Source organism: Corythoichthys intestinalis, chromosome 15 (assembly GCF_030265065.1).
Source record: "Corythoichthys intestinalis isolate RoL2023-P3 chromosome 15, ASM3026506v1, whole genome shotgun sequence".
Lineage (NCBI taxonomy): Eukaryota > Metazoa > Chordata > Actinopteri > Syngnathiformes > Syngnathidae > Corythoichthys > Corythoichthys intestinalis.
The window spans coordinates 29795744-29822788 of NC_080409.1; the positions used below are offsets into that span (position 1 = coordinate 29795744).

Below are 27045 nucleotides of genomic sequence, written 5' to 3' on the forward strand. Positions count from 1 at the left end.
ATAATGAACTTTATCACAATATGCAAATTTTTTTAGGACTAGTGCATAGTTAATTATGATTATGCTATGTGTATGCTGTGTTGTGTGAGCAACGTATGAGGTTATGCAGCACCCACCTCTCTTTAAGCACCTTCTTGCTCACGTTTTTCTAGTTGTATAGTTTCCAGCAAGAGTTCACTAAATACAGAGTCCACCTCTCTCTAAGCAGCTTCCTACTCCAGTTGTGCAGGGCAGCAAGTTCACACAGTTTAATGTTATGCTAACTCTGATGCAGGTCAGACTTTCAGTAGCAAAATTAGTGGTATGTTCCTTACCTCCACAACATTGGTGTCTTTTTAAATTATTTACAGTGGCTGCTGCTGGCTGAAAAAAAATAACTTCTAATATCCCTCCTCTTCGAAGGGGGTGCAGGGGGCGGCATGTTTTTTTTCATGTATTTCTTTTGGGGCTGTGTGAGTGTGAGCGTGTGTGGGTGTGTGTGTGTTGGGGATGGGTCAAGCCATCAGCCAACGAAATGTGCATTTGAGGGGGAAAATTTAACGTTTGAACATAATGAAAATAGTTCACTTAACAATTGTAGGGTTAATTCTATTCTTGCAACATATGGGTGCTCCCTGGCCCCAAAGTGTTTTTTGATCATTTTTATTATTTTGAAAAAATGTGTAAACCTCTGACCATAGACTTCATAACCTAGTAGTGATATCTATGCCCTGGCCTTACAAATGAACCAAAAATCTTAATAATGGTAGGGTCAATTCTATTCTTACAACATATGGGAAGACAATCTAATTGACCTATATAACTTAACTCATTATATCATGCATATAAGGTTGCTTTAAAGTTGGTGGGGAAAATTTAGGTGAGACAGCTAGACTGGATTCCAAAGTAAAAGACTGGAGGCAAGAGATCATTACTGCGCAGTTTTAATTTCCGAAATTTCTGGGTGCATTCAATGACAGAACAAAAGCTGTGTAGAGAAATGCACACTGAACAGAGAGCTCAGCGTTGTTTATAAGCTGTACTTAAAAGGAGGTGTGTCTGTTTGGTGATTAACTCATCTTACAAAATAGGTCATACTGACCTCAGTCCATAAGATCCCTATGGAAACCTACGCCATTGCTTTGAACTCATTGGTTGCATTGACGGCGACAGACATCCACTCCATTTGAACTGGGAAGGGCTGGAAGCAATCATTTGAATGCTTCCAGCCATCCCTATCCAAATGGATTAGATGTTTATCACTGTCGATGACAGTGAAATATGATCATTCAATGCTAACCAAGCTAGTTTGAATAAATTTTTAAGTCAATCACTGTCAATAACAGTGGATGAGTTAAAAATTTACTATTAAATGAAGATTTGGCTCTATAGGCTTCCTTACTCTCATGCTCATGACACCATGCCCCAAATTGACCAAATTAGCTTGAAGGCTTTAGAAATACGATACACATTAATAACAGTTGACGAGAATGATTCATTCACCAGGAAGTACTAAAAAAACTAAATTTATTGTGACATTTTTGTTTCGTATAAAACAGAAAAAGATAATTTAGCAGAACATTTTTGCCATTATTTTCTCCTCTGTTATTTCTCTGGAAAAAATAGACAAGAGCGTATTGCATTTTTTTTATTGCGTGAATTAATACAGAATTACAGTTGATAAAAAGTAATAAATTGGACATAAAAGAGCAGATGCAATTGTTCCTTCTAAAGTTGATAAGGTGTGGAATATCCAACCAGAGACTGAGTTACACACTCTTTCATCGGAGGTTTTCATCAGTACACCATTAACATCATGAGCAGGCCCAAAGCATCTTATTTATGAAAACTCATACCTTACAATAACACACTGATCATAGACGTTCTAAACCTTTCCAAAAAAATACACAATATATTTCAAACTTCTTAACAAGTGCAGTAAAGACTGAAATTTTGATGCTCGGTAAGATATCAATTTCAAAGCATCACAGGTAAAAAAAAAAAAATGGAATTAACATGGATTTAGTTGAAGTACTCAATGGATTGTTGAGACTTGTCTTGCTGCCAGTAAAGTCGACAATTTCATAAGTGACAATCATGGATTTTTTTTTAACCAACCGCCGATTTTTCTGTAGCACTTTTACCCTTAAATTAACGTCAAAAACAGGCATGAATATTTTGAGCTCTATGTTGTATATACTGAAGACACAAACATCCATGTGTAGGAGACTGGGTGTGGTGCTGGAATGCAAACAAGCAATATAAAATGGTGTCCACACATGGTCCCTTTCTAATTTATGATTGTGTCATGTAGGCCTACTCTTTATGTATATTCTAAACCCCAAATAGGTGGCTATTTACAGCACATTTAAACACACTTGCTTCAAACACTCCCAAGTCAAAGTAATTGCAGGTACTTAAATGACAAACTCGTATCATAACATGGAAATGTTTTCAAGGATGTTCAGAACCTGCAAAAAGAGTTGCTAGAAACATTTTAGGTCCGCGATAACAAATATTTATTGAATAAAATATAATAGTAAAACCCTCAGGTGTGTGTTAGTCAAAAAAACTATTTTTTTCTTTTTTTTCTTCTTTTTTTTATGCGCAACAATTGTAGATCCCTGCAACACACAGTTTTGCCTTCATTTAAAAGCCGATGTGAGTGCACCTGGCTATTCATTAGGAATGAGAGATCATAATCTGTTTGGTAAAAGTCATGTTGCAACATGACCTCAGACTGTTGAGCACTTTAAGAAAGAATGTTAAAACAATTCATTTTCGTATAGAGCTTGTGGTTGTTGCCATTTGGTCTAATTTGCCCATACACATTTTGAAAGAAAAAAACAAAGTGATCAACTTCAACCGAATTGTGTACTGTATTAATACAGTGGAGGTTTAGTAATCATTCTTTTCAAATTAAGTTCAACATCATTGTTAGTTGTATTGTTTTACTAGTTTAACTGAGTGCAGGTCAATTTATTGAAGTTGATTTAAAAAATGTATGCAGTATCCCTCGTCAGCATCGTGTAGCAAAGGAGGAAGAAATAAAATGTAGAAATATGAAAAAAAAAATGTTGAGTGACTGTATGAATAAACCAGCTATGAATAGAATGAGCAAAGTTAAAATGTAATGTGACTTTTCTAATAATAAATTGAGTTCAAAAGCTTGCTGAGCATGAATATAGAGAGACTGAAATTGGAGAAAGTGAATAGAGTAGTTGTTCCGGATGCGTCATATATCAAAAATTTATGACAAACTACATGACAAAAAATTTATTGTGAAGTTTTTTTTTGTCCAACCACAAAAGTCTTTAGTAATAGAAGCTGTCACAGTAACTAGTCACTGTGATGTAATTGTGAATTTGCTGCTGGACTGCTCATTTACAACCCCGATGAATGTGGCGGCAAAAAGGAAACAAAGGGGAAATATTGCACTGACCTAATTTGAGCAACCGGTGAAGTTTGCCAGATAGTTTTGGGAGACATTAATCCACATACAACGCCATTTTCCCTAGCAATTTAACATTAGTTTGGAGACCTTGTAAAGTCATTTTCACAATTCGTTTGCAATTATGTTTGAAAATAAGTGCTGAAAATATAGGAAAAGACTAAGAACAATTTAGGGTGGCATTGAATGAGCGCTGTCAATAGCAGCTAATGAGTTATGGGGTTTTTTTGTGTTTTTTTAATTCTTTTTCTAGCAAAAATGCTGCCAATTAGTTTATCACTGCTAGACATCCAGTCCACTTGAAGCGGGGGCGTGGCAGTGAATGAACGTTCTTTTCCACTTCAAATGGAATGGAAATCTAGCGCTGTCAATGAGTTAAGAGACAATGAGTGTCTGACCAATTCATAGTGATGACTTTTCAGTACGGTAATTTAGTACAGTAATTTATTTACAAAAAAAAAAAGTGGTATTTGTACAGCATTGGCTGATACCACACAGCCAGGTGTCGGAATCGGGAGCCAAAAAATGGGTGCTACACTAGTAATAATGCATGGCAAAACCACCAGACAGCCTTAGTAATTGTGAACCGCAAAAAAAAATTTGTTCTGCCAGGGGGTAGCGCCTACTGTTTGAGGACCCCCAGCCGTCCAGGTGGCACCCAACCAGCAGCCGCTACACGATGAGTCCCTGGCAAGCGACACAGTAGTTGACGTCATGTCTGGCTACGATTCAACAGAGGCAGTTTCTGTCCTGGCCACCAAACACAATGCCTTTGTTGGCCAGTGAGCTGAGAACCTTCATAGTTTGACATTTTCAGAATGTTTCCATGTTTACAATCATGTACATGTACATGTACATCCACACCGCAGGGCGTGATGCCCTAGTCAGATTTTTTTATTCCAATTTTTTTGTGCAGACCGTCATATTGCACAAACATATGCGATTTGCAGTGTGAAGGGAACATGACACGTGTGGCATGAGTCTCGCAGCGTTAACGGATGTAAACATGGTCTTGGCCATCCCGCTTCTGTGGCAATTTTCAAAGATTTTACACTACCGTAGGCAACATTTTTTCAATCTGATACCTTCAAGGAAAAAAACGGTTGGGTTTTTTTGCCTTTGTCCGCTATCGCTCGTTTGATTCTGTTGTTTGTTTTGTCGAATAGTGGTGACCAATTTCACTTGTTGATGACATATATATATCGCATGTGTTCGGACGCTCATTCGTAGTGCAGAGGCAATGGTTACATATTCGATTTAGATCAACACATGAAAAGGTACGGATTTGAAAACATCAAAATTGGACTGTTCATACTGCATGAAAATATCACATACGTGTCGCAAGTGGGCAAACGTTAACGTAGCCCAAGTGTAGAGAAAGAGCAAGTTATTTATTCTCTGGCACAGTTCAATTTCAGGAATCAGCAGACATAGCAGCTTCGAATAGGTGTAGTCATCGAGAAAACTACATGTTAAAGTTCATTCTCTCAGTAAATTATCTGTCATGTCTGACATATACAAAAAAAAAACCCAAGGTTATCTTAAATGGCAAAAAAAAACACTACTTGCTTTTTATTACTTCCAGCGTTTCCCATAACTTTGTTCCAGCCACTTCCGCACATCTTTCAGGTTGTAAAAAAAGGGGCCCTTGCCACCAAGATAGCTAACCTTTCTATGTTGTACTATACACACACGTTCATTGGACACGCCGTAAGCCACATTAGCGTTGTTGTCCATACAGTCAGCTACCAGCTGACACTGAGGGGGCAGAGAAAAGTGATCGATCAACTTTTGCGCTGCTCCCAACCTCTCTTCTAAACTTTGATGCTTCCGTACGTTGAAAGAATGAGGGCCCATGGGCGGGGCCACCCAGCCATCTGACGGATGAGCCTCATCAATGTAGACCAGCAGAAAATCAGCAACATCGCTAAAGTCTTCTACCAAACGCCGGAAAGCTGGTAGGTGGCTGATGAAGGGGGGTCATGTGGCTGAACCAAAGTTAACCACCAGAGGGCGATCCGACGACTCAAAATCCAGGAGTCGACATTCGTCCCAATTTTCAACCCTCACGTCATGCTCCTCAGCAGGTATAGTGTTGATGTTGCTGCTCCATTGAGGACTAGCAGACACTTTCACCACTTTGGAGTTGGGCGCCTCACAGCCAAGTTTGACCTGTGGGAGAAGAACTGCTATTTAGTGTCTTTTTGGTGGAAATAAACAATTCAGTGGCTGCACTTCTACTCCTGTCCAGTAGTAACAACTGAAGTAACAGCAACATTAGACTAATCCGAGTAGAAATTTAATTCAGTGGCTGCACTTCGACTTCCGTCCAGTAGTAACAACAGAAGTAACAACAACATTAGACTAATCCGAGTAGAGATTTGTGCACGTCGCCCTCTAGTGATTGGCCGCCATTACTGGGGTGTTTAGACACCCATAGCAGCCCGAGATTAGTCAATGTTGTCCATTAAAGTCAGGGGTCCCCAAACCACGGCCCGCGGGCCAGATACGGCCCACCTCCACATTTGGTCCGGCCCCTTGAACAATTTGATTTTTTTTTTTTTTTTTCAATAGTGTTATTAATTTCCTGGCTTTTTTCTGTGAAGAACCCAGAGAGGGTTATTTGGTTATTATCTATTTAATCAATAGTGTTATTATATTATATTATATTATATTATATTATATTATATTATATTATATTATATTATATCATTATTTTAATTTATTTACTTATGTTCCGGGAAGAATTCAGAAAGGGTTATTTGATTGTGGCTTTCTGAAAAACAATAAATTTTTACATTTAGGCACTCCTGCAATCGTCACACTTTTTCTGTTACAAACTGACCCGGCCCCTCATCAGAGAAGGAAAAAGTTATGTGGCCCTAACAGGAAAAAGTTTGGGGACCTCTGTTGTAAAGCAACAAAGCAAACAACATATATGAACGAAATGAACAAGAATCCTACAGAGTATTTCATAATGGTTCAAAATTATTTTTCGAACAGATCATGTGACTAACACCTTAGAAACGGTCCTTTGCATTGCTTCGCCAAAGCTACACCTGAGGGGGCAATATGGATATTTGGAATTTCTTTGTTTCATGTTTTGCCCCCCAACCTCTCACAAAACTCAAACTCCGCTTATGCTTTTATCATACGCGGAGATTAAGGGAGCCCCCCTGGCGGTGGCCAAAGTTGTCATTGCATGTAATTGACTTTCCAAACCATGAATTTAAAATTAAAACTTTGCCGGTAAAATGTGGTCTATAAAAGTTGTAAAGCAATAAAACAACAGAAATGAATGAAATGAACAAAAAATATTTAAATATATTTTTTATAATGGCTCAAAATTAATTTTCGAATAGATCATGTGACTAGCACCTTAATGACGTTCATTTGCTTTGCTTAGCCAAAACCAGCTGAGGACAGAAGCAACAAGATGGATATATGTCGTTTTTTTCTTACCTAAGCTTTCCAAAGCGACATCAACTGCTGAGCGAGAACCAAGGATTGAAGATGCGGGCATGAAACGCCGGAGAACACCGCCAATATGGTGAGTGGAGTTTCAGTTTGTCCACTACAGACGCTAATTGTACAACAGAGCCACAACCGGGATACCATATTCAAGGGTATGAGTGACTGGAAAAATTTGGCATTAAACTGGATATCTCCACGGAACGCAAAAATCGTCGTCTACTTCTCCACGGAAAAACGCACACGCTCACTCACGCAAGCACACTCACACACACATAACTTGGATGCCTGTATTTATGAGCATGGGCTAAGCTACTAACCGAGCATATATCTTGTAAGTTAATTTTATTGCTGGCACCGCGTTTCAGGGTTATCAATATGTTTTGTCCCCCTCACTTCCTCCACAAAAGTCTAACTCTGCCCATGGCTTTTATGTCCATTTTGATTTGTTTTTTTCTGAAGTGATATACAAATATAACAATAATTGTCTTCAAGTGTAGTATCAAGACTAATCAGCATCGAATCGAATCGTGACCTATGAATCGTGAAACGAATCGTGTCGCCAGATATGAGGCAATACACACCCCACTAAAATTACATCATTACAAAGTACAAAGAAATAACATGCCAATGCTATGAACTATGTATTTTTTTAGATCTAGTTTCCAACTGCTGGTCGTCATACCAAAGATGGAGCCAGCAACACACACTGTATGGAAAAAAAAATAGAGTGCTTGTCACCCTTCCCAGCTGAGGATAGATGTCCAATCTTATAATGTGAATCTAAATGAGTTTATCACTAGCAGATGTACAATCCATTTGATGTGGGAGGGTTGACACTGAATGAACAAACGTTCATTTGCTGCAAATGTCAATGGCAGACATTGAGTTAAGTCTGACCAAGCCATGACGGCAATTACTTTACATTCAAGTGAGTATGCCGTATTAAAAGGGGGAAAAAACTGTTGTTTTTCTTTCTTTAAAAAAAAAAAAAAAAAAAAAACATATCGGAATCAGTGCACTATTTATATCAGCCACACAGACTGGTGTCAGAATCGGTCTCGGGAGCCTAAAAGCGCTATCGGTATCGATGCAACACTGCTATTTAGCCTCTATTGCCACTGTTATGAATTATTTTTTTGTGGTGGTAGGCCCTTGTTATTGGACTGCGTCTGTCTATTTTGACATCTATTTGATTACTTGGATGCGATTTCGGTCATTTTAGGTAGCGGTTAACAGTCGTGCAAGATGAGCTCTGAATGGATTGTGCTTTGGTCAAATATTTACATTTGGAGAACATCATGCCTCTGTTTACTTTTAAATTGTGTCATGTGAACCAGTATCTGCGTAAATGTTTGCTCAAAAGTAAAAGTCTGTTTTTCATTATAGCTGGAACATGCTTTTAGAAATATATATAATCATTGCTTCCGATCTAAAAAAACTGACCATGTCTTCCTAATGACACTTATGTAACTGCACTTTAATGCAAGCAGATACGACACAGTATTTCTCGTTTAGCTTGACATGTTTTGTCTAGTTCTGCTGTCAGATCAATGAACGGTAATGAAATAGGATTGCTGCGACATATTTCCAAACATGCAGCTGAGCTGATCATGCAATATGTAGGATTGATTTGACGGAATATAAACAAGTGGGTCTAAAAGTTAATGACATCAGCTGTACTGGGATATTTTGATTTTTAATTCAATGGCTGCCATTGACTGCACTAGACATCCAATCCATTTTGACTGGACGGGGTGAACGAACTGAATGCACTGAAACATGAGCATTCACAGCCAGGCTTCCCACTTTGGGTTATTTATAAATAAACTCATTATTTAACTCATCGCATTCAATCAATGGCATGCAATGAGCTAAATAATATAAATAAATACAACTTAAGAATTTACTTGGGACAGTGTTTGTCTGTTTTTATTTTTGTTAACCACTTGATTCCTGAATTTAAAATATTAATTAACAAAAAAAAGCATGGGTGGGTACATACATACAGAATACAGAAAAATAGGAGTAATAAAAAGATATATATATTAGGGCTGTCAAACGATTAAAATTTTTAATCGCGTTAATCACAGCTTAAAAATTAATTAATCGTAATTAATCGCAATTCAAACCGTCTATAAAATATGCCATATTTTTCGGTAAATTATTGTTGGAATGGAAAGATAAGACACAAGACGGATATATACATTGAACGTACTGTACATATGTACTGTATTTATTTATCATAACAATAAATCAACAAGATGGCATTAACATTTTTAACATTCTGTTAAAGCGATCCATGGATAGAAAGACTTGTAGTTCTTAAAAGATAAATGTTAGTACAAGTTACAGAAATTTTATATTAAAACCCCTCTTAATGTTTTCGTTTTAATAAAGTTTGTTAAATTTTCAATCAAAAAATAAACTAGTAGCTCGCCATTGTTGACGTCAATGATAAAAAATAAAAACACAAGTAACAAGTGGAAATGACACTTTGCTGTCATTGTAATCTAATCTGTTTGAGCGGGGCATGTGCGTTAAATAAGTTAAATATTTTAACGTGATTAATTTAAAAAATTAATTAACTCCCATTAATGCGATGATTTTGACAGCCCTAATATATATATATATATATATATATATATATATATATATATATATAGAGAGAGAGAGAGAGAGAGAGAGAGAGAGAGAGAGAGAGAGATAGATAGATAGATAGATAGATAGATAGATAGATAGATAGATAGATAAATTAAATGGATAAATGCAACTATAAATTGAAAAATAGTAGATTAAAAATAAAGTCTTAAAGAATTAAAAGAAATAGAAAAATATTCATTCATTTTCCATGCCGCTTTTCCTCACGAGGGTCCCGGATGTGCTGGAGCCTATCCCAGCTAACTACGGGCGGTAGGCAGGGGACACCCTGAACTGGTTGCCAGCCAATCGCAGGGCACAAGGAGACACACAACCATTCACACACACACTCACACCTATGGACAATTTAGAGTGTTCAATCAGCCTACCATGCATGTTTTTGGGATGTGGGAGGAAACCGGAGTTCCCGGAGGAAACCCATGCAGGCACGGGGAGAACATGCAAACTCCAGACAGGAAGGCCGAAACCCGGGATTGAACCCTTGATCTCAGAACTGTGAGGCAGATGTGCTAACCACTCAGCCACCGTGCCGCCAATAGAAAAATATATTTAAAAAATAATTTTAAAAATAAAAATAATTTAAAATAAATATGATAAAAAGAAGGTTTTTTTAAAAAATCCTTTTTATTTTAGAAAATTTCCCCAAAAATCCTTTTTAAATCATAAAAATATGTTTACATATATATTTACATTTATTTGTTTTCTTTTTATGATTTCTGTTCTCATAGGCTTTTCCCATTTTTAGCTGTATTTCTCCAATTAAATTTTCTATAGTAAGTTGTTTTGTATTAATAATATTTTTATGTAGTTATGTCTTCCTCCAATGTTTTATGTATAGGGTGAACAGGGCAGACACATCCTCCTCCTCACCTAACTTAGACTCAATTCAAAGTCAAATCTATTCAGTTCTCATTTTAGTTGCACAATAATGTGATATTTAAAAAGTAGAATCTGTCTCTCATCCCTCCCTTCTCTGAAAAAGATTTAGTACCCTTCACATGGTGGAGGCCGAACTCCATAGTGTCTGCCCTTTGCATAAGTGCATGTAGTGCACCACTCCACTCACAAACACAGACAGTTATGCATGTTCTATAACAGTGGTTCCCGACCTTTTTTGCACCACGGACCAGTGTGATGTGGGCACTTTTTTACGGACCGGCATTGTATGGCAGAAAAATATAGTAAATCTAAAATAACACGACGGCCAAAAAAAATGGGAACGTGAAGGGAAGCTGTAACTCACTAAACACCAAATCGTCCTTTTTTAAAAGCGGCCTCTCCTAAAACTTGTTGGCAAATATCCTTGGTCGCAAGCATAATAAGTTCTTCTCAAATCATGAAATGTTTCTTGGCTTTAGCATTACAGTTCGCTACAAGGTATGATGCTCTGAATGCATTCGCTTTTGTTGATGCGTTGGCCCTCACTAATTGTTTCTGTCCTTTGTGCTTGCGCTTTTTTGCTTCAAAAATTCCAAAGGCTTATCCATTATTCCAGGGTGCTTAGTCTCTACGTGCTGAAGCAGCTTTGAAAGCTTCAATGCCCCGTTTGCTAACTTTTGGCCTCATATTATGCAGAGTGGACTTGGCGTAGATTCCTCTTCTGACTCGTCAGGCGGATTTTTTCTCCGTAAAAAGCTGTCCAAAGACGTCTGTTTTCTAATCGTCTTAGCTAGCGTGTGGGCTTATTATTTCCGGGAACAAATTTGACGCGCCTACACCATACGTCACTATCTAGGACAAGCACACATAGATATAAAGAATAGCTGCTAGCTCCAATCGATTTCTATGACAACATTCTATCCAGTTTTATTATAATATCTATTGACTAATCCAAACAAAACGACCGGAATTAACCCGTCTGCCGTTACTGAGGTTTGCTGCCCACAGCACACAGCCAGCAGCAGGCAGCTATCGTTACTGTTTACATTGACTTACTACTGGGCTTCTACTCAGGTGTGTAAACACCCCAGTAATGGCGGCCACGACCAGAGGGCGACGTCCACATATCACTACTCAGATCAGTCAATATAGTAGGCCGGCAGAGGCACAGGCCAAAATGCATTTCTAATAAATTATTTTTGTGCGGGCCGGGTAGAATATGTGCCACGGACCGGTACCGGACCCTGTGGTTGAGGACCACTGTTGTAAAGCATCCCATGAACAACATGAATAAAATCTCGAGGTTCAGACTATCTGCATCATTTCTCCTGCATTGTTAAAAGGTCTGCTTCTGAGTTCTGTTAAACTTAGGGTGACCATATTTCAATTTCCAAAAAAGAGGAAACTCGGCCTGGCCTCGAGATACTTAAATTTTACTCGAAGTTCACTCAAAGATGCCTCATCACTTTAATATGTTTAAAGTGGGCATCCTCTATCTGGATAGAAAATTCAGTTTTACATAAAAAAAAAAAGCTATATAACTATAAACTAGATTAAAGGCTTTATTATTCTTAAAATAATAGAACAATAATAAAGTTAAAAAAAAAGTGGAATGAAATTATGATTTAAAAAAGCCTTTTCTGTACTAGTGAATCATCATTGAACAAAATAATAGCCGTCTTTTCAATTCTTACTGTACAAATAAATAACCTGAAATAATGTTCTAAATAAGAGCTCTTCTGTAGAAAATCCAGCTTTACAAAAAGCTCTTTTCTCTTTCCATTGAAATAATGTAAATCAAATTGTAGCCTAACAACAATACTAATTTTACACACACAAAAAACAACAAAACAACAACATCACTTCAGTCTTTAGGGGTTTTAATTGTTTCATTTTAGCACTTTGAGGGACAATCTAATACTGCTCCGACATTTGTTTTCTCTATAACTGAGCACAGCAGAACTAACCACTGGGCAAAGTCTCTGGGAACACGTCACAGGCAGCACAGTACCGTAGTATTCTGTGCAAAGCGTCAGTTTCAACACACGCTAATTGGTCCCGTGAAAAACATTGGAAACCAGACCGCAAGTAGACATGTCTGGGCAAAAGAGGACACTTGGTCACCCTAGTTAAACTAAGCTAAGTCCTCTCCTCTCCCCTCCCTGATGGACATCAACTCCTCTCGATGCCTCAGCAGAGCTCTAAACATCCTCAAGGACAGCTCACATCCTGGTTCCCGGCTGTTTGAACTGTACCCCTCTGGGAGACGCTATAGGTGTTTAAAAGCAAGAACAAACAGACTGAGGAGCAGTTTCTTTGCTAAAGCCATCTCCAATCTGAACAGCCATATGTAACACCAAATCACCCAATGTCATTTACATGCAATATACTATGTGCAATACTTACTAACTGCAAGATTCAATGCCTCACTGTCAACTTCTGCAAATTAACTTCTATTCACACATATTCTATGTGCAATACCCTGTTTACATGCAATATTAATCTGCAATATTCAATCCCTTCACTGTCAACTGCTGCTACTTCAATTATTTGCACTGCCTGAACACAGGACTACCTCATACATATTTTATACTATTTAGATTTTATACTTTTATTTTAACAAGCCACTTTCTAGATTTTATTTGTGCAATATTCAATACCTTCACTGTCAACTGCTGCTACTTCAGTTCAATTATTTGCACTGCCTATACATAGATTACCTCATACATATTTTATATTTATTTATATTTTAAACTTTATTCTTGCAAGCCACTTTCGAGATCTTTTTACTTGTCCTGCACTGTTAAGGGAGATGCTCCACAATTTCATTGTACAACTGTATAATGACAATAATGGGCTATTCTATTCTATTCTATTCTATTCTATTCTATTCTATTCTATTCTATTCTATTCTATTCTAACAGCTAATAATAGCTAAGTATAAGGTGACAGTCACAGACAGAGAAGAGAGAGGAGAGAAGCTGTCTGTAATTATTTAGTTATTTCACTCTAAATAGATGACCATCTAGATATTGATATCAGAAATAGTTCAGATTGTAATGATATTTTAGATTTATTTCTATGAAGGATTTAATATATTAGGTATTGATGTTTTTCTTTCTTTTTTTGTTTTGTTTTTTTTTATCTCAAAGGGAACTAATCCTATACATCCCTGATCAAAGTCTTCAGACCAGTTATAAAGTTGCATGAATTTGCATTTTACAAAATTGGATTTCAATGAGGTTTTAAATGGAGCTGCAATATGCAAAGGCAAGAAAGGCGAGTGTGATAAAAAGCACTTTGAAAAAGTAATTTATTGAAAACGACAAATAAACTGAAATAGGCTGATCAAAATTTTAAGACCATCGCTCAAAAATTTACCAAAAATCATCCAAGCCAGAACAAAACGTTTTTTACATGTATCTCAACCTTGTTTATTCCTATTAAAACATTTTTTTAATCTAACTTTGGTCTCTCTCAGCTGTCTGCGGTTGGGCCCCCTTTTATTTTGTGTTCAAGTCTCGTGTTCAAGACACATGGAAATCAGAGCAGTGATCAAAGGTATTCTGTCAGATGTAGTCATATAAAGTCAATTATTGACACCTTCCGCTTAATACCACCCTTTATAAAGCTAGGTGAATAATAAACAACTTGTATACAGGTATGGTGAGTACTAATACAATATAATGAAATAAGTATCATTTCTTATTACCATAACACTGCAAGAGAAGTGTAGAGAGGGTGAAAAAGATTTGCATAATGTGAAACCATTCATTAAGTAAAGGAGAGTTATCTGATTATGAGAAATTAATAAACAAATTTTGATTTTTTGGGGGGGGTGATAATTATTTTATTCATTGCATGCTTACATGTTCATTTGAGTTCAATCATTTGGTTCTAAATCTCAGATAAGATCTAAGACTCAGCTAGTGGTAAAAAAAAAATATATATAAATATATACTGGACTGTCTCAGAAAATTAGAATACACAATATTCTAATTTTCTGAGACAGTCCTGTATATTGTTCTATGTAAAGGACGTCAGCCAAGGTCGGCCCCCCACATTTTTACCACGCCAAATCTGGTCCCCTTTGCAAAAAGTTTGGACACCCCTGCTTTAAATGGTGGATTAATGTACAGGACTGTCTCAGAAAATTAGAATATTGTGTATTCTAATTTTCTGAGACAGTCCAGTATATATATATATATATATATATATATATATATATATATATATATATATATATATATATATATATATATATATATACCAGTATCCCCGTAAAAAAAAAATTGAGGCGACAAATTTCAGTAAAAGATGCTGTATAACCCTTAACTTTTATCATTGTCACCCACATTAATTATTCTCTAAAATGTTCCTGTTAATTGCCTCTCCCCCACAACTATGAAAACAAATCTCCGCCCCCATTGCTAAGATTTTTTTTTTTAGTTTTTTTAAGGTACTAAAATTTGTCACTTGCACTGTAAAGGGTTAAAGGTCTTGTCAACTTTTAAATAGGTGTCACTGTACACTTGCGGTCAAAAGTTTTCAGACACTTTCTCATCCAATTGAATGGGGAAGTATTTAAAAACCTTTGACCACGGGTGTGGTGATCAATGTCCATGAAAGGGATAAAGAGGGAGGTTGGAAAAGTAGGTGTGCTGTTGAAAAAAATAAATAAATAAATTGACCCCCCCCCAAAAAAGAAAATATAGAATGGAAAGTGTGTAAAAGAAAGAGAAAAACAAAGTCACACTTCAATATGCCAAAATCTGCATATTTATGTTTTACGTTACGTTACGTTTTCAGTATTTTTCTAGTGCCTTACCTTTTTGTAGGCGTCCAGCAAGAAACTATTCCATACGGAGCGGAGCCCCGCAGAAGTCAACATGCGGCGCCACTCTCCGGAGCCGGCAGACCTGGAGCAACTCAAAAGCGAAACAATGCGCTTGATGAGTACCATGGAGTCATACAGCGCCAGGAAGAGACAGTTGGAAAAGAAACCAGGTAATATTTGGAGGGTGACCATCACATCTTCGCTGGCCATTCCCATTTTGTCTCTTCACGCGATCTCTGACAGCTGCTACGAGTTGCCAGTCATTGCGCACCACAATAACGCACTGTTGTGCAGCACAGTCACACTGCCCACGCAACCCTGTGCTTGAGCACGCTCCAACTTCATGCACAGGACAGGCCACTACCTAACCAACACCAGATTGCAATTTACAATACTCTCTCTCTTTTGATCGTTGGTAGTTTTAAACATTAACTCAGTGGCTGCCATTTACAGCACTAGACGCCCAATCAATTTTGACTGGGAGGGACGACGAGTAAATTGGACGTCTAAACCCTTCAATGGCACTAAGAGATGAGCATTCATAGCCAACCCTTCCAGTTTAAATGAATTGGGCACGCACATCCGTAGACAAACGTTGTCTGAAATTCATATATTTCAGCTGTGTTTTGCGTCTTTTATTTCATAAAAATGTCTTAAACATGACTTATTATTACCACGAGTCACTGCCAACAGACACGAGAAGGCGATACAACTTAAAATTAGCGTGTATTGGCTTGCAAATCTGCCCATACAAAGTCGCAGCTGATAGCTGGATAAACAATCCAAAGGAATGGCCTGCTGTGGGGTTCGGAAACATCTACAACTACCTCATAAAGTGATGATTTTTTTATTGGGGACCACAACAATGACTTGCAATGATACGTGGAATATGTACTGTGTGAAACCAAGAAAATCGGTAGTATATACGAAGTGATTATTTCTGCCGCAACCGGTAATTCGCCTCCAAGCCTTATTTAGCCGTGAACCGTGGTAGTAGAACTAAATGGGGGGTCACGAGGCAAGAACACAGTGCATGAGTCACGTCACGGCAAAATAACCAATTCCCACCAGGCCAATAATATACCGATTGACCAATCAGAGCAGTTCATGGCAAAAGAAAAATAACACTTTGCGAGTTGTAGGTTACGGTAATAATAACAACTGCCAAAGCTATTGAATCCTAGCAGCTAACTGGGGCAAAAAAAATCGATAAAAGTTTACTCACCAGTAATGAAATGTCGGCTGCAAAAGTAAATGTGCCTGGATTTAGGTTCCCACAGGCGAGAATGATCCACGGAACTGTCTTCTATTACTGTTCCTCGATTAATTGCTTTCGACCTTTTCCTTCTCCTTTTCTTCTCACGAGGAAGAATGAAGAACTTCAAATGCGGCTCCGAACTCTTCCTTGTGTTACAACCCGCAACACGGCAACTTTTTGTCATTCCAACGGAAAAAAAGACCGCAAATAAGACAAAAGTTCAACACGTTTGTATTACAATGCACGACAGAGCAACTGCTTGTGACTCATGTTTTGCCCCCTCTTCATTAATGCCCGGATGTCCGACTGCGAGAATTGTCAAAGAGGGTCAAAGAGTTAAGTTTTGGGTCACTTCATTGTTAGTTTTAGGCAACGCGTAGGTTTGGTCTCAACGTTGGTAGGGACGATTTAACAGCATAACCTGGATTTACATTTGTGTTAGGGACAATAGAACAGCATAACCTGCATTTGCATTTTTTGTTAGGGACGGGACATTAATAAGAGCAAACACATTGGGTGAAAGGGGTCAGGGCTACATTTGAATATGAACCTAATTAATTGATAGGCTAAATGATCAATTCAAAATACATCTGTATTTACTCACTAACTTTCATATGTATTGGTTCAGGTAATACACTGTTCGATTCAAACCTTTGTTTTCAAAAACCACTGAAGAACCATTTTGAAAACTTCCAGAATTAATGTCTGGATTTTATTTGCAAATTTAAATAACAATATTTGAACATAACTCAAATTATATAGCATACACAATAAATACAAACTTGTTAATAATCTCTTAACTATCCAGAAATGCAAAAAATAAACATTTGCCACTCAAATTGTCCTTCAAAATAAATAAATTAACAAAAATAACCCAAATTTTTTTTTTTTTAAATGAAGCCTTCCTTCATGTAAAAAACTACTGCTTTTGTCCACAGCCAAACTGAAAAAAAAAATAAAAGCTCCTTTGGGCTGTTTTAAGACCACAGAAATACAATAAAAATGAAAATTGGGGAGAAGGGGGTAAACCTCGAGCGGGAGAGAGAAAGAGGGAGTTGTGACGCTGTTGCAAACCCGATGCTAGGCAAGGTGGCCCCAATGATACCCGAGTGTAGCCGACAGCCTACAAACTACGCCCACATGATGCTATGCTAGATATCACATGTATATGAACTAGATGTGAAATGAAAGACTTGGCTGTGTTTTACAAGTGTATCGAGAAGAAGATGCGAAATAATACACTTGCCAGCGTTAGAAAACAGCCGCCATCTTAAAGCAGTAGACTTCTCAGAAAGGCTCTGTTGTAGAGAAGCTTCCTAGTGAACCTAAGTAACTTTTTATCTGAAATACTCCTAAATCGACAAAATCTTGACTTGAATCTATCTTTAAATGATGAAACAGTTTTAGAACTTTTACGTGGTGAAAGTAGACAGAAAGGAACTAATGCAATAATGGGAGCAATTTTAACGGTTGATTCACAACATTAAATGACTTCCAAACATAGCAAAGGTTACTATCTAGTTATCGCAATATCTCAATACCCCTGTGTCTATTTAAGTTTAGGGTAAAGAATTGGGCTCGGGCGACTGTCCCAAAATCCCCTTTGAACTTTACCTATGTTTTGTTTTGTTTTGTTTTAATGGAAAAAACCAAAATGAAAAGTAAAACCAATTACTTTGCCAAGTTACTAATTACACTTACATTCAGGTAACTGAGTTACTAACTATAATAAATGGCAAGGCAAAAATAAATGGGTATACACACATATACTGTATATATTTATCTTCCATGACGCTTATACCCTAAGGGTCGGGGGTGCTGGAGCTTATCCCAGCTAACTATGGGCATTGAATTGGTTGCCAGCCAAGCGCTGATCACAACAAGACAAACAACCATTCATGCACACACTCATACTGTATCTACCAACAATTTGTAGTGTTCAATCAGCCTACAGTGCCTGTGTTTGGGAAATGGGAGTATCTAGAGAAAACCCACGCAGGCACATTAAAACTCTTCAGGCCAGCTGGAGCCCGGCATTGAACATTTGTCTCAAAACTGTGAGGCAGACATGCTAACCACTCATCACCGTTGGTACTTGACATGAAACCCTAAAACTTCATTAACCTTAGAAAAAAATTTTTTTATATATGGTGGAAAACAGACAAGGCTGAAAATGATAAATGGTGTTATACTTATATAGCGCTTTTCCACCTTTCAAGGCGCTCAAAGCGGTTTCTACTCTTGCACCTCGCTTTAAAATAAACTGCTGTATTTTAAGCCAAAAGAACTGTTGTGTTTGAACGTTGAACAATATGTCTATATGCTGCCATAGCAAATTCATGGTGCATTAAGCCCCCGAACTATTTTAAATTTGTCCGTTTTACCCTGGAGACCCTCGTTTACAGACACTGCGCAACCGCTTTTGTTTCAACCTAGCCATAAAAAGAAGGTAAGTAATCATATTTATTATTCTAAATGTCCGTCATTTTTAGCTTAGAATCATTAATTTATGTCTAATATTTAGTTGATGAAAAAAAAACGACTTAAAAAAATTATTCACTCACATATTTTAAACTTTTAAACAAATTACGTCACAATGAAAAAATTGTGACGTTTAAACAATTTAAACAAATTACGTCACAATGAAAAAATTGGCATCTGCAAAAAAGTCACAGATATCTACCTCATAACTATCGCTTAATTGTATTTTTTTCACCACTGTCGCATATTCCCCAATATTTTAGATGATAAATAATTGATCCAAACAAAGAAAATTTGAAAGAAAAAAAAAAACGTTTAAAAGAGTAAATATATGAAAATGAAAATCTCGATTACTCCTTGATGTCTGCGATTTCTGCATCGCGGCCGTTGTTATATTACCATGTTTCACCCATAAAATCCCCCCAAAAAACTAGCTGTGGCCATTCACAGCTGTGTCTTTACACTTGGTGATACATGCTACATGGAGTTTTGGGATCGAAAAGAGGTAAGTACGCAAAATTTTTCTTCCCCCAGAAAATTGAGATTTTAAGCTTTCCAATTACCGCAATTTTCGGACTATAAGCCGCTACCTTTTTTCCTTCATTTTGAATCCTGCGGCTTATAGTCCAGTGCAGCCTATTTATTGATTTAGTTGGGTTAACAGGCAACACTTTATTAGACAGTACCGTCATAAGACAGTCATAATTATGACATGACACTATCATGGGTATTACTGACTGCTTATGACAGATGTCATTTAGTGACATCTGGCAAACTATGTCATTAACTCCATTTATGTCCAGCTGGGATTTTTTGCATCCATTCAAAAGTGAGCTCATTTGCCAGATAACGCTAAATGACACCTATTATAAGCATTTATTAATGCTCATGACAATGTCATGTCATAATTATGATTGTCTAATGACAGTTTTATGACGCTGCTGTCAAATAGAGTGTTACCAAATACCATTACTAGCGATTATTGAAACAACTGGAACCGTAACTGAAGACATAGTTAGCACAGAACATGAATTTTGATTCTTTAGCTTTATCTGTAGCGCTGCAGTGCATGCTTGGAGGCATGTTGGATGACAACAGGTGGCAGCAGAGATTGACTGTCTCCCCTAAGGAAGCAGTGACGGCCAAATGTAGCTTCTTGAAGCAATGAAGCTTTACAGCCAATTGGTTCAAAGCTTCATGGTGGTTTATTTTGTCTTATTACAGTCTTATTACATTCGTATGACGCCACTGTCAAATAAAGTGTTACCGGTTAATATCTTTTGGTGTAAATATCCCATAATACAGTTAGGACAGCTGCGGCTTATAGTCCAGAGCGGCTTATCTATGAAGAAATGCCGTTTTCGTGTCAAATTTGGTGGGTGGTGGCTTATAGTCAGGCGCACCTTATAGTGCGAAAATTACGGTATGTATCACAAATGCATATAGGATAATTTTGAAATTTGGCCAAATTGTTGTTTGGAACATAACCTGTGATTAAAATGTCAAAAAATCTAAAACACACTGCCACTGCATTTAAGTACCCTTGTCTACACCTCTACCTAATGTAAGCAATTCCTAAATAAATATCCTAAGTAAACTCATTCTATACAGCTCAAACACCCGTTAGCATATTTTAAATTTATATGCTTCATACACTGACATAATTTGGAAAATGCTGGTAGTTTGTAGCCTGTTTCACGTCCATTTGTGTAGTGTACAAAATCTTCAAAACTGCTATTGACTAATACATTTGGACCTAATACGCACACCAATATTTAAGTTCAGTGTTCCTGAAGTATAAAAGGTGTGTTCCTACGTATATGTGTAGTTTTGTGCAAGGAGACTATGAGGAGCCATAATGCAGACATGGCATCAAGCCATCAAATAGTGGCTGAAAGCTGGGCTGTTGGCAAGATATTAAAAGCCAAGGCCAATAAACGCACCCTGTGCCAGCGTGGGAAGTGGACCACTTTGTTCGGGAATGACGGGATTGTGTCACACTTTGGATGCACAGTGTCAAACAAGTTTATCTTTGGCACATCAAAAAATGAGATACAATAGTCCAGGACAAGCCATTTTCCAGCCAGAAGACCACCAGGGCAACATCCATGTATACGAGTACTCCCGCCTGAGAAACTAATGGCAGGCCTAATTCAATTTTTCCTTTTCATTATTGATGTACTGTAGCTTAAAAGAGGACTATAGCGTGCTCCACTGTAAAGAAAAGGGAATGTAATTTGTAGCTTTGCACCGATACGGCACTAAAAGATGTAATCGGTATCGGAGAGTACTACGAAATAACGTGCTGATGCTGCGCAATATGTGCTGTTCGAGATGTAGTTTCCAACCGCAGGTCGCCCTATGCAAGATGGACCCCAGAAATGCAAACTGCCTTAAAAAAGGAGCGCTTGTTACCCTTCCTTAGATTAAATCTATGCTGGCGCCAGAGGTGGGTAGAGTAGCCAAACATTTTACTCAAGTAAGAGTAACATTACTTATAAATAATATTACTCAAGTAAAAGTAGTCATCCAAAACATGTACTCAAGTACAAGTAAAAAAGTATTTGGTCGAAAGAATACTTAAATAATGAGTAATATTGTGAGTAACTGCTTACGATGTTAATTTTTTTTTTTTTTTTTCTCAGTACAAAGTTATCTATATGAACTGTTATTATTATTATACTGTACTATAAACTATTATATAGCCACACTAAGCCAGATAAATATTTTTTAAATTTTTTTTAAATCTACTGAAATAACGCATCATTCGTCCAAAGATCATGAGTGCCCTCTAGTGGAGAAAATATATTCCCGTTTACGAAATTAAAAGGATCATACTGTATCTCCGGTTTTCTATGGTCAATCGGTGCCAAATAAAAGCTAGGAGAGAGGTTCAAATCCGCACCTTCGAGTCATGTTGACGGCGGTGCTCTATGTAAAATACTTGAATTTTTTCGGCGTTTTTTTTCTCGTAATATTAATTTTACATTTATTCTCGTATTAATAGTTCGAGTTTTTTTTCCTCGTACTATTACTACGAGAATAAAAGTCGTATTATTACATAAGGCTAATGTAGCTGAATGAACAGCTACGTACATTACGTAGCGCATTGCCACCTCCGTTAATATGAACAATATTGAATTTGAAGGCATCTTATGTTTTAGAATCGGTTTTACAAAAAAGTAATTTCTTAACATTTTGGCTCATCGACATCAAATTATTATTCATAGAATGATTTATAATATAATACTTCATCGCAGCTCCTAGCTAAGGTACGCATATGTAAAGTGAGTAGCAGCTTACAGCTGCATTACCCCTACGTAATACGACATTTTTTATCGTAGCAATAGCACGACTTTAATCTGGTAGACCTTTTTTTTTTTATAGTTTTGGCCCTAATACTCCGTCATAATCGTCCCCCAACATACTAAAACAAACAGACAAAAAAAACTAAAGACTAAAGTGGCAGGGTTTTTTCTTGTTAAATTAGTATTTTTGTGAGCTTTTTGTTAAAAGCTGAATTTTCTACAGAAGAGGTATTATTTAGAACATTATTACAGATTATTTATCCGCGCAGTGAGAAATAAAAATATGGTCACCCTAGTATCCAGTATCATATTATTATATAGTATCATATTATTATTATAGTATTAGTCATCCCCACACCACTGGTCGGGATTCGCGTGCACTAACTGCCGGGCTAAATGCTACTAGAGCCCTTAGGTTTTCTTCAGAATTGTGTAAAGTAATTTAAGTGTTCTTCACCAAATATTGTGAAGAAGAATGTGATAAAAACCGCCACTAATGGTGAGCATAAAAAAAAAAAAAAATCATGACAAAACAGGAGAGTCACCTCAGCTATGAGAGCCATTTAAGATTAACACATCTAAGAATGGTTTGGGGCACAACATTGGAAAATTATGAAGTGGCTTGCTATGAGCACTAAAAAAAAATCTGGATATTAAAATTTGACGAGATAACTTAACAGAACATGTTCAAATTGTACAGTTTATTTCCTAATGAGCAAGTTGTTGTTTTTGTGAACACACTCAGAAAAGCAACGTATACATTAATGTTTATAATAAACTTTGAAAATTGGCATTCAAGATAGATACATGGGGCACTGTGTCCTGGCGTCTGTTACTACCCTTTGTCACCTAAAAACCTTGACTTTGCAAATACTATGTAACAATGAGTAAGGCTTTACAAATGGCATAAGCTTATATAATGTTACATAAGAGTTTAGTTTGATAAAAGTTCACCCACTGTTTGTGGTGGCCACAATGTATCCCTATCTGATTATACTTTGCAGCAATATAACATTAGACTTTAAATTGGGTACTCAATTTTGGCGGGGCTAGAAAAAGAACCAAAAACAATAACACTTTATTTGAATGCCTCTTATGACAGTGTCATTAGACTCTCATAATGTTGACATACTGGATCACCTGAATGAATGCTTATGACTAGTGTTGCACCAATATCAATACTGGTATCGGCATCGATACGGCACTAAAATGACATCATCGATACTGGGGATCTAGTTTGCAACCACCGGTTGCTCTATCCAAGATAGTCGCCAGCTGCGCAAAAAGTAGCGCTTCTGTCACACTTCCCAAGAAAATAACAAATGTCCAAACATGTGGTGTCCAATAATCCTGCTGCTGTGAATTTAAAGCAATACTGGGTAACTTTTCAACCTTTATAAAATATTTTCATAACATTTGTGATGATATGTCGACAGTTATATACCGAGGCTGCGTTCAATGAGCAGAAGCGCCTCGTAAAAATCATAAACAATAACAGAAGGGCAACAACTTCACTACACTATCTATATTATTGATGGTAGCTTTGCATGTAATGTTTAATATTGTTATTATTAATTATATTATTAATATAACATCTATAAATATCGATGCTGGCATAGATATTTTAACAAAGATATAAAATCAGATTTTTTTTTCTTAATCTGACTAATTAAGTGTGAGTGTAATTATACTTTTCACAGACCAGTTAGGAACATTGCTCCAGATGTTAATTTATGAAGGGGTTAAAAAAAAAAAAGCACACAAATTGCACTGTATTCGTTTTTTTCTAAAACTAGAGACTAAGATTTTCAGTTAATATTTACTAATTGCTAGTTCATTATGTTTATTTACTGTATAACTAGATCTGTATATTTTGGGCTGTCCTCCTCTTTGAGGAGGGTGTAAATCAATACACGACCACATTCACTGTTATGTTTCCTGTTTGCCAGTCCATGGTCTACGACACCAGGGGGTTTCAGATGACCTTGTAAGGACATGCTGACCAGACGTCAAATCAATATGAAATAAATCTCATCCATTCAAATAACTAGATGTGTCCTGTTTATTTCCTGTCTGCCTTTTAGGCAGTGTTGCCCGTCATCTATTTTGTTTGCTTTCTGTCTGTCCTGTCGGACATGTCAATAAAATGTCCTCTCAAACTTTCTACCAGCGTCCAAGCAAAACATTTCCTTTCTAATGTCGATTGCCAACACAAATCTAGTATGAGGTGCCAGTTTGTTGCAAATTGTGGGAGCTAAAAGAACAAAAACTTTGATTTGCCTGTGATTTATCTTCAGACTAGTGTTGCACCGATATTTTGGGGGGGGGGGGGGGGGGGCTCCAGCTGGCAGATACCGATTCGAACACCCAGATGTGTGGTATCGGCCAATACCGATACCATGTTTATTTTTTTAAATATACATTTTCTTTATATTCATAATAAATTACTGCATACTTAAATATTTAAGTACAGTGATCCCTCGCTACTTGACGCTTCAAACTTCACGCCTTCAGTCCGTCGCAGATTTTTTAAAATTAATTTCCATTTTCAATTATATATACAGGATTTTACATCAAAATGTTAAAATATATGCATTTATACATCTACAAATCATTGTTTTTTTTTATATGTCTCATTTACATCATAATTATTACTTTTGCAAAGCTTAAAAAACAAATATCTATATAAGGTTTTTTTTTTGTTTGTTTGTTTTTTTAATTACTTTGGGGGGAAAAGGGAAAAACATGTTGTGTATGTATCTCTTTCCAATGCTGTTAAATATGAATAAATACATTAAACACACACAAAATTTATGTATATAAGCTCCACCTCAACTTCATGGATTTTCGCATTAACCGTGAAAAGCGAGAGATCACTGTTATAGCGTACCGCACGAATGCTATTTTTAGACCATGTTATTTCTGCTTATTTTCTCTGACATATGAAGGATGTTTTCTTCATACATTTCCCGAACCCCAAAAACTCGTCGGAAAAAATGTGAAGAATGGATCAACTTGTGCGAACGTCCAGAAGACCAGTTTAACCCCAGCAAGGTGAAGCCATTCACATTTCATAAGCAGTAAACATTTTGTTTTGCGCCATGGTCCTACAGAGGACAAAGAAGTAAGCCATTTGGATATTTTTACTTATTTTTTAGCTATGTAAATTGCCCTCAAGAACAGTCAGAGACATAAGACTTCCAGAGGATATAATATACAGGTCCTTCTAAAAAAATTAGCATATTGTGATAAAGTTCATTATTTTCTGTAATGTACTGTTAAACATTAAACTTTCATATATTTTAGATTCATTACACACAACTGAAGTAGCCTTTTATTGTTTTAATATTGATTATTTTGGCAAAAAAGTAAAGAAAAACCAAAAATCCCCATCTCATAAAATTAGCATATTTCATCCGACCAATACAAAAAAGTGTTTTTTAACACACAAAAAAGTCAACCTTTAATTAATTATATCAGCTATGCACTTAATACTTGGTCGGGAATCCTTTTACAGAAATTACTGCTTAAATGCAGCGTGGCATGGAGGCAATCAGCCTGTGGCACTGCTGAGGTGTTATGGAGGCCCAGGATGCTTCGATACCGGCCTTAAGCTGATACACAGTGTTGGGTCTGGTGTCTCTCAACTTCCTCTTCACAATATCCCACAGATTCTCTATGGGGTTCAGGTCAGGAGTGTTGGAAGGCCAATTGAGCACAGTAATGCCATGGTCAGTAAACCATTTACCAGTGATTTTGGCACTGTGAGCAGGTGCCAGGTCGTGCAGAAAAATGAAATCTTCATCTCCGTAAAGCTTTTCAGCAGATGGAAACATCAAGTGCTCCAAAGTCTCCTGATAGCTAGCTGCATTGACCCTGCCCTTGATAAAACACAGTAGACCAACACCAGCAGCTGACATAGCACCCCAGACCATCACTGACTGTGGGTACTTGACACTGGACTTCAGGCATTTTGGCATTTCCTTCTCCCCAGTCTTCCTCCAAACTCTGGCACCTTGATTTCCGAATGACATGCAAAATTTGCTTTCATCTGAAAAAAGTACTTTGGACTACTGAGCAGCAGCCCAGTGCTGCTTCTCTGTAGCCCAGGTCGGGCGCTTCTGCCGCTGTTTCAGATTCACCCTGCTACTATGCGGTCACCTCTTCTGGTTGTGCAGCGTTTCCTGCCACACTTTTTCCTTCCCACAGACTTCCCACTGAGGTGCCTTGATACAGCACTCTGGGAACAGCCTATTTGCTCAGAAATATCTTTCTGTGTCTTAGCCTCTTGCTTGAGGGTGTCAATGATGGCCTTCTGGACAGAAGTCAGGTCGGTAGTCTTGCCCATGATTGCGGTTTTGAGTAATGAACCAGGATGGGAGTTTTTAAAATTAAAAGCCTCAGGAATCTTTCGAAGGTGTTTTGAGTTAAATCGTTGATTCAGATGATTAGGTTAGTAGCTTCTTTAGAGTACCTTTTCATGATATGCAAATTTTTTGAGATAGGGATTTTTGGTTTTTCTTGACTTTTTTACCAAAATTATCAATATTAAAACAATAAAAGGCTTGAACTACTTCAGTTGTGTGTAATGAATCTAAAATATATGAAAGTCTAATGTTTATCAGTAAATTACAGAAAATAATGAACTTTATCACGATATGCTATTTTTTTTAGAAGGACCTGTATAAGAAAGACATGGCATATGGTGGTAAAGGACAGA

The 27045-nt window shown here is 37.1% G+C and overlaps 1 protein-coding gene across 1 annotated transcript; it reads right to left on the reverse strand.

Moving 5' to 3' along the window:
- Positions 1–1522: 1522 nt before the first annotated feature.
- dio2 (iodothyronine deiodinase 2) lies at positions 1523–17109 on the reverse strand. The gene is made up of 2 exons (XM_057859347.1): positions 15270–17109; positions 1523–5602 (listed from the first exon to the last, which is right to left on the reverse strand). The coding sequence occupies exons 1-2, from the start codon at positions 15492–15494 to the stop codon at positions 5006–5008; spliced, it is 822 nt and encodes a 273-aa protein (XP_057715330.1). The 5' UTR covers positions 15495–17109; the 3' UTR covers positions 1523–5005.
- Positions 17110–27045: the final 9936 nt, after the last annotated feature.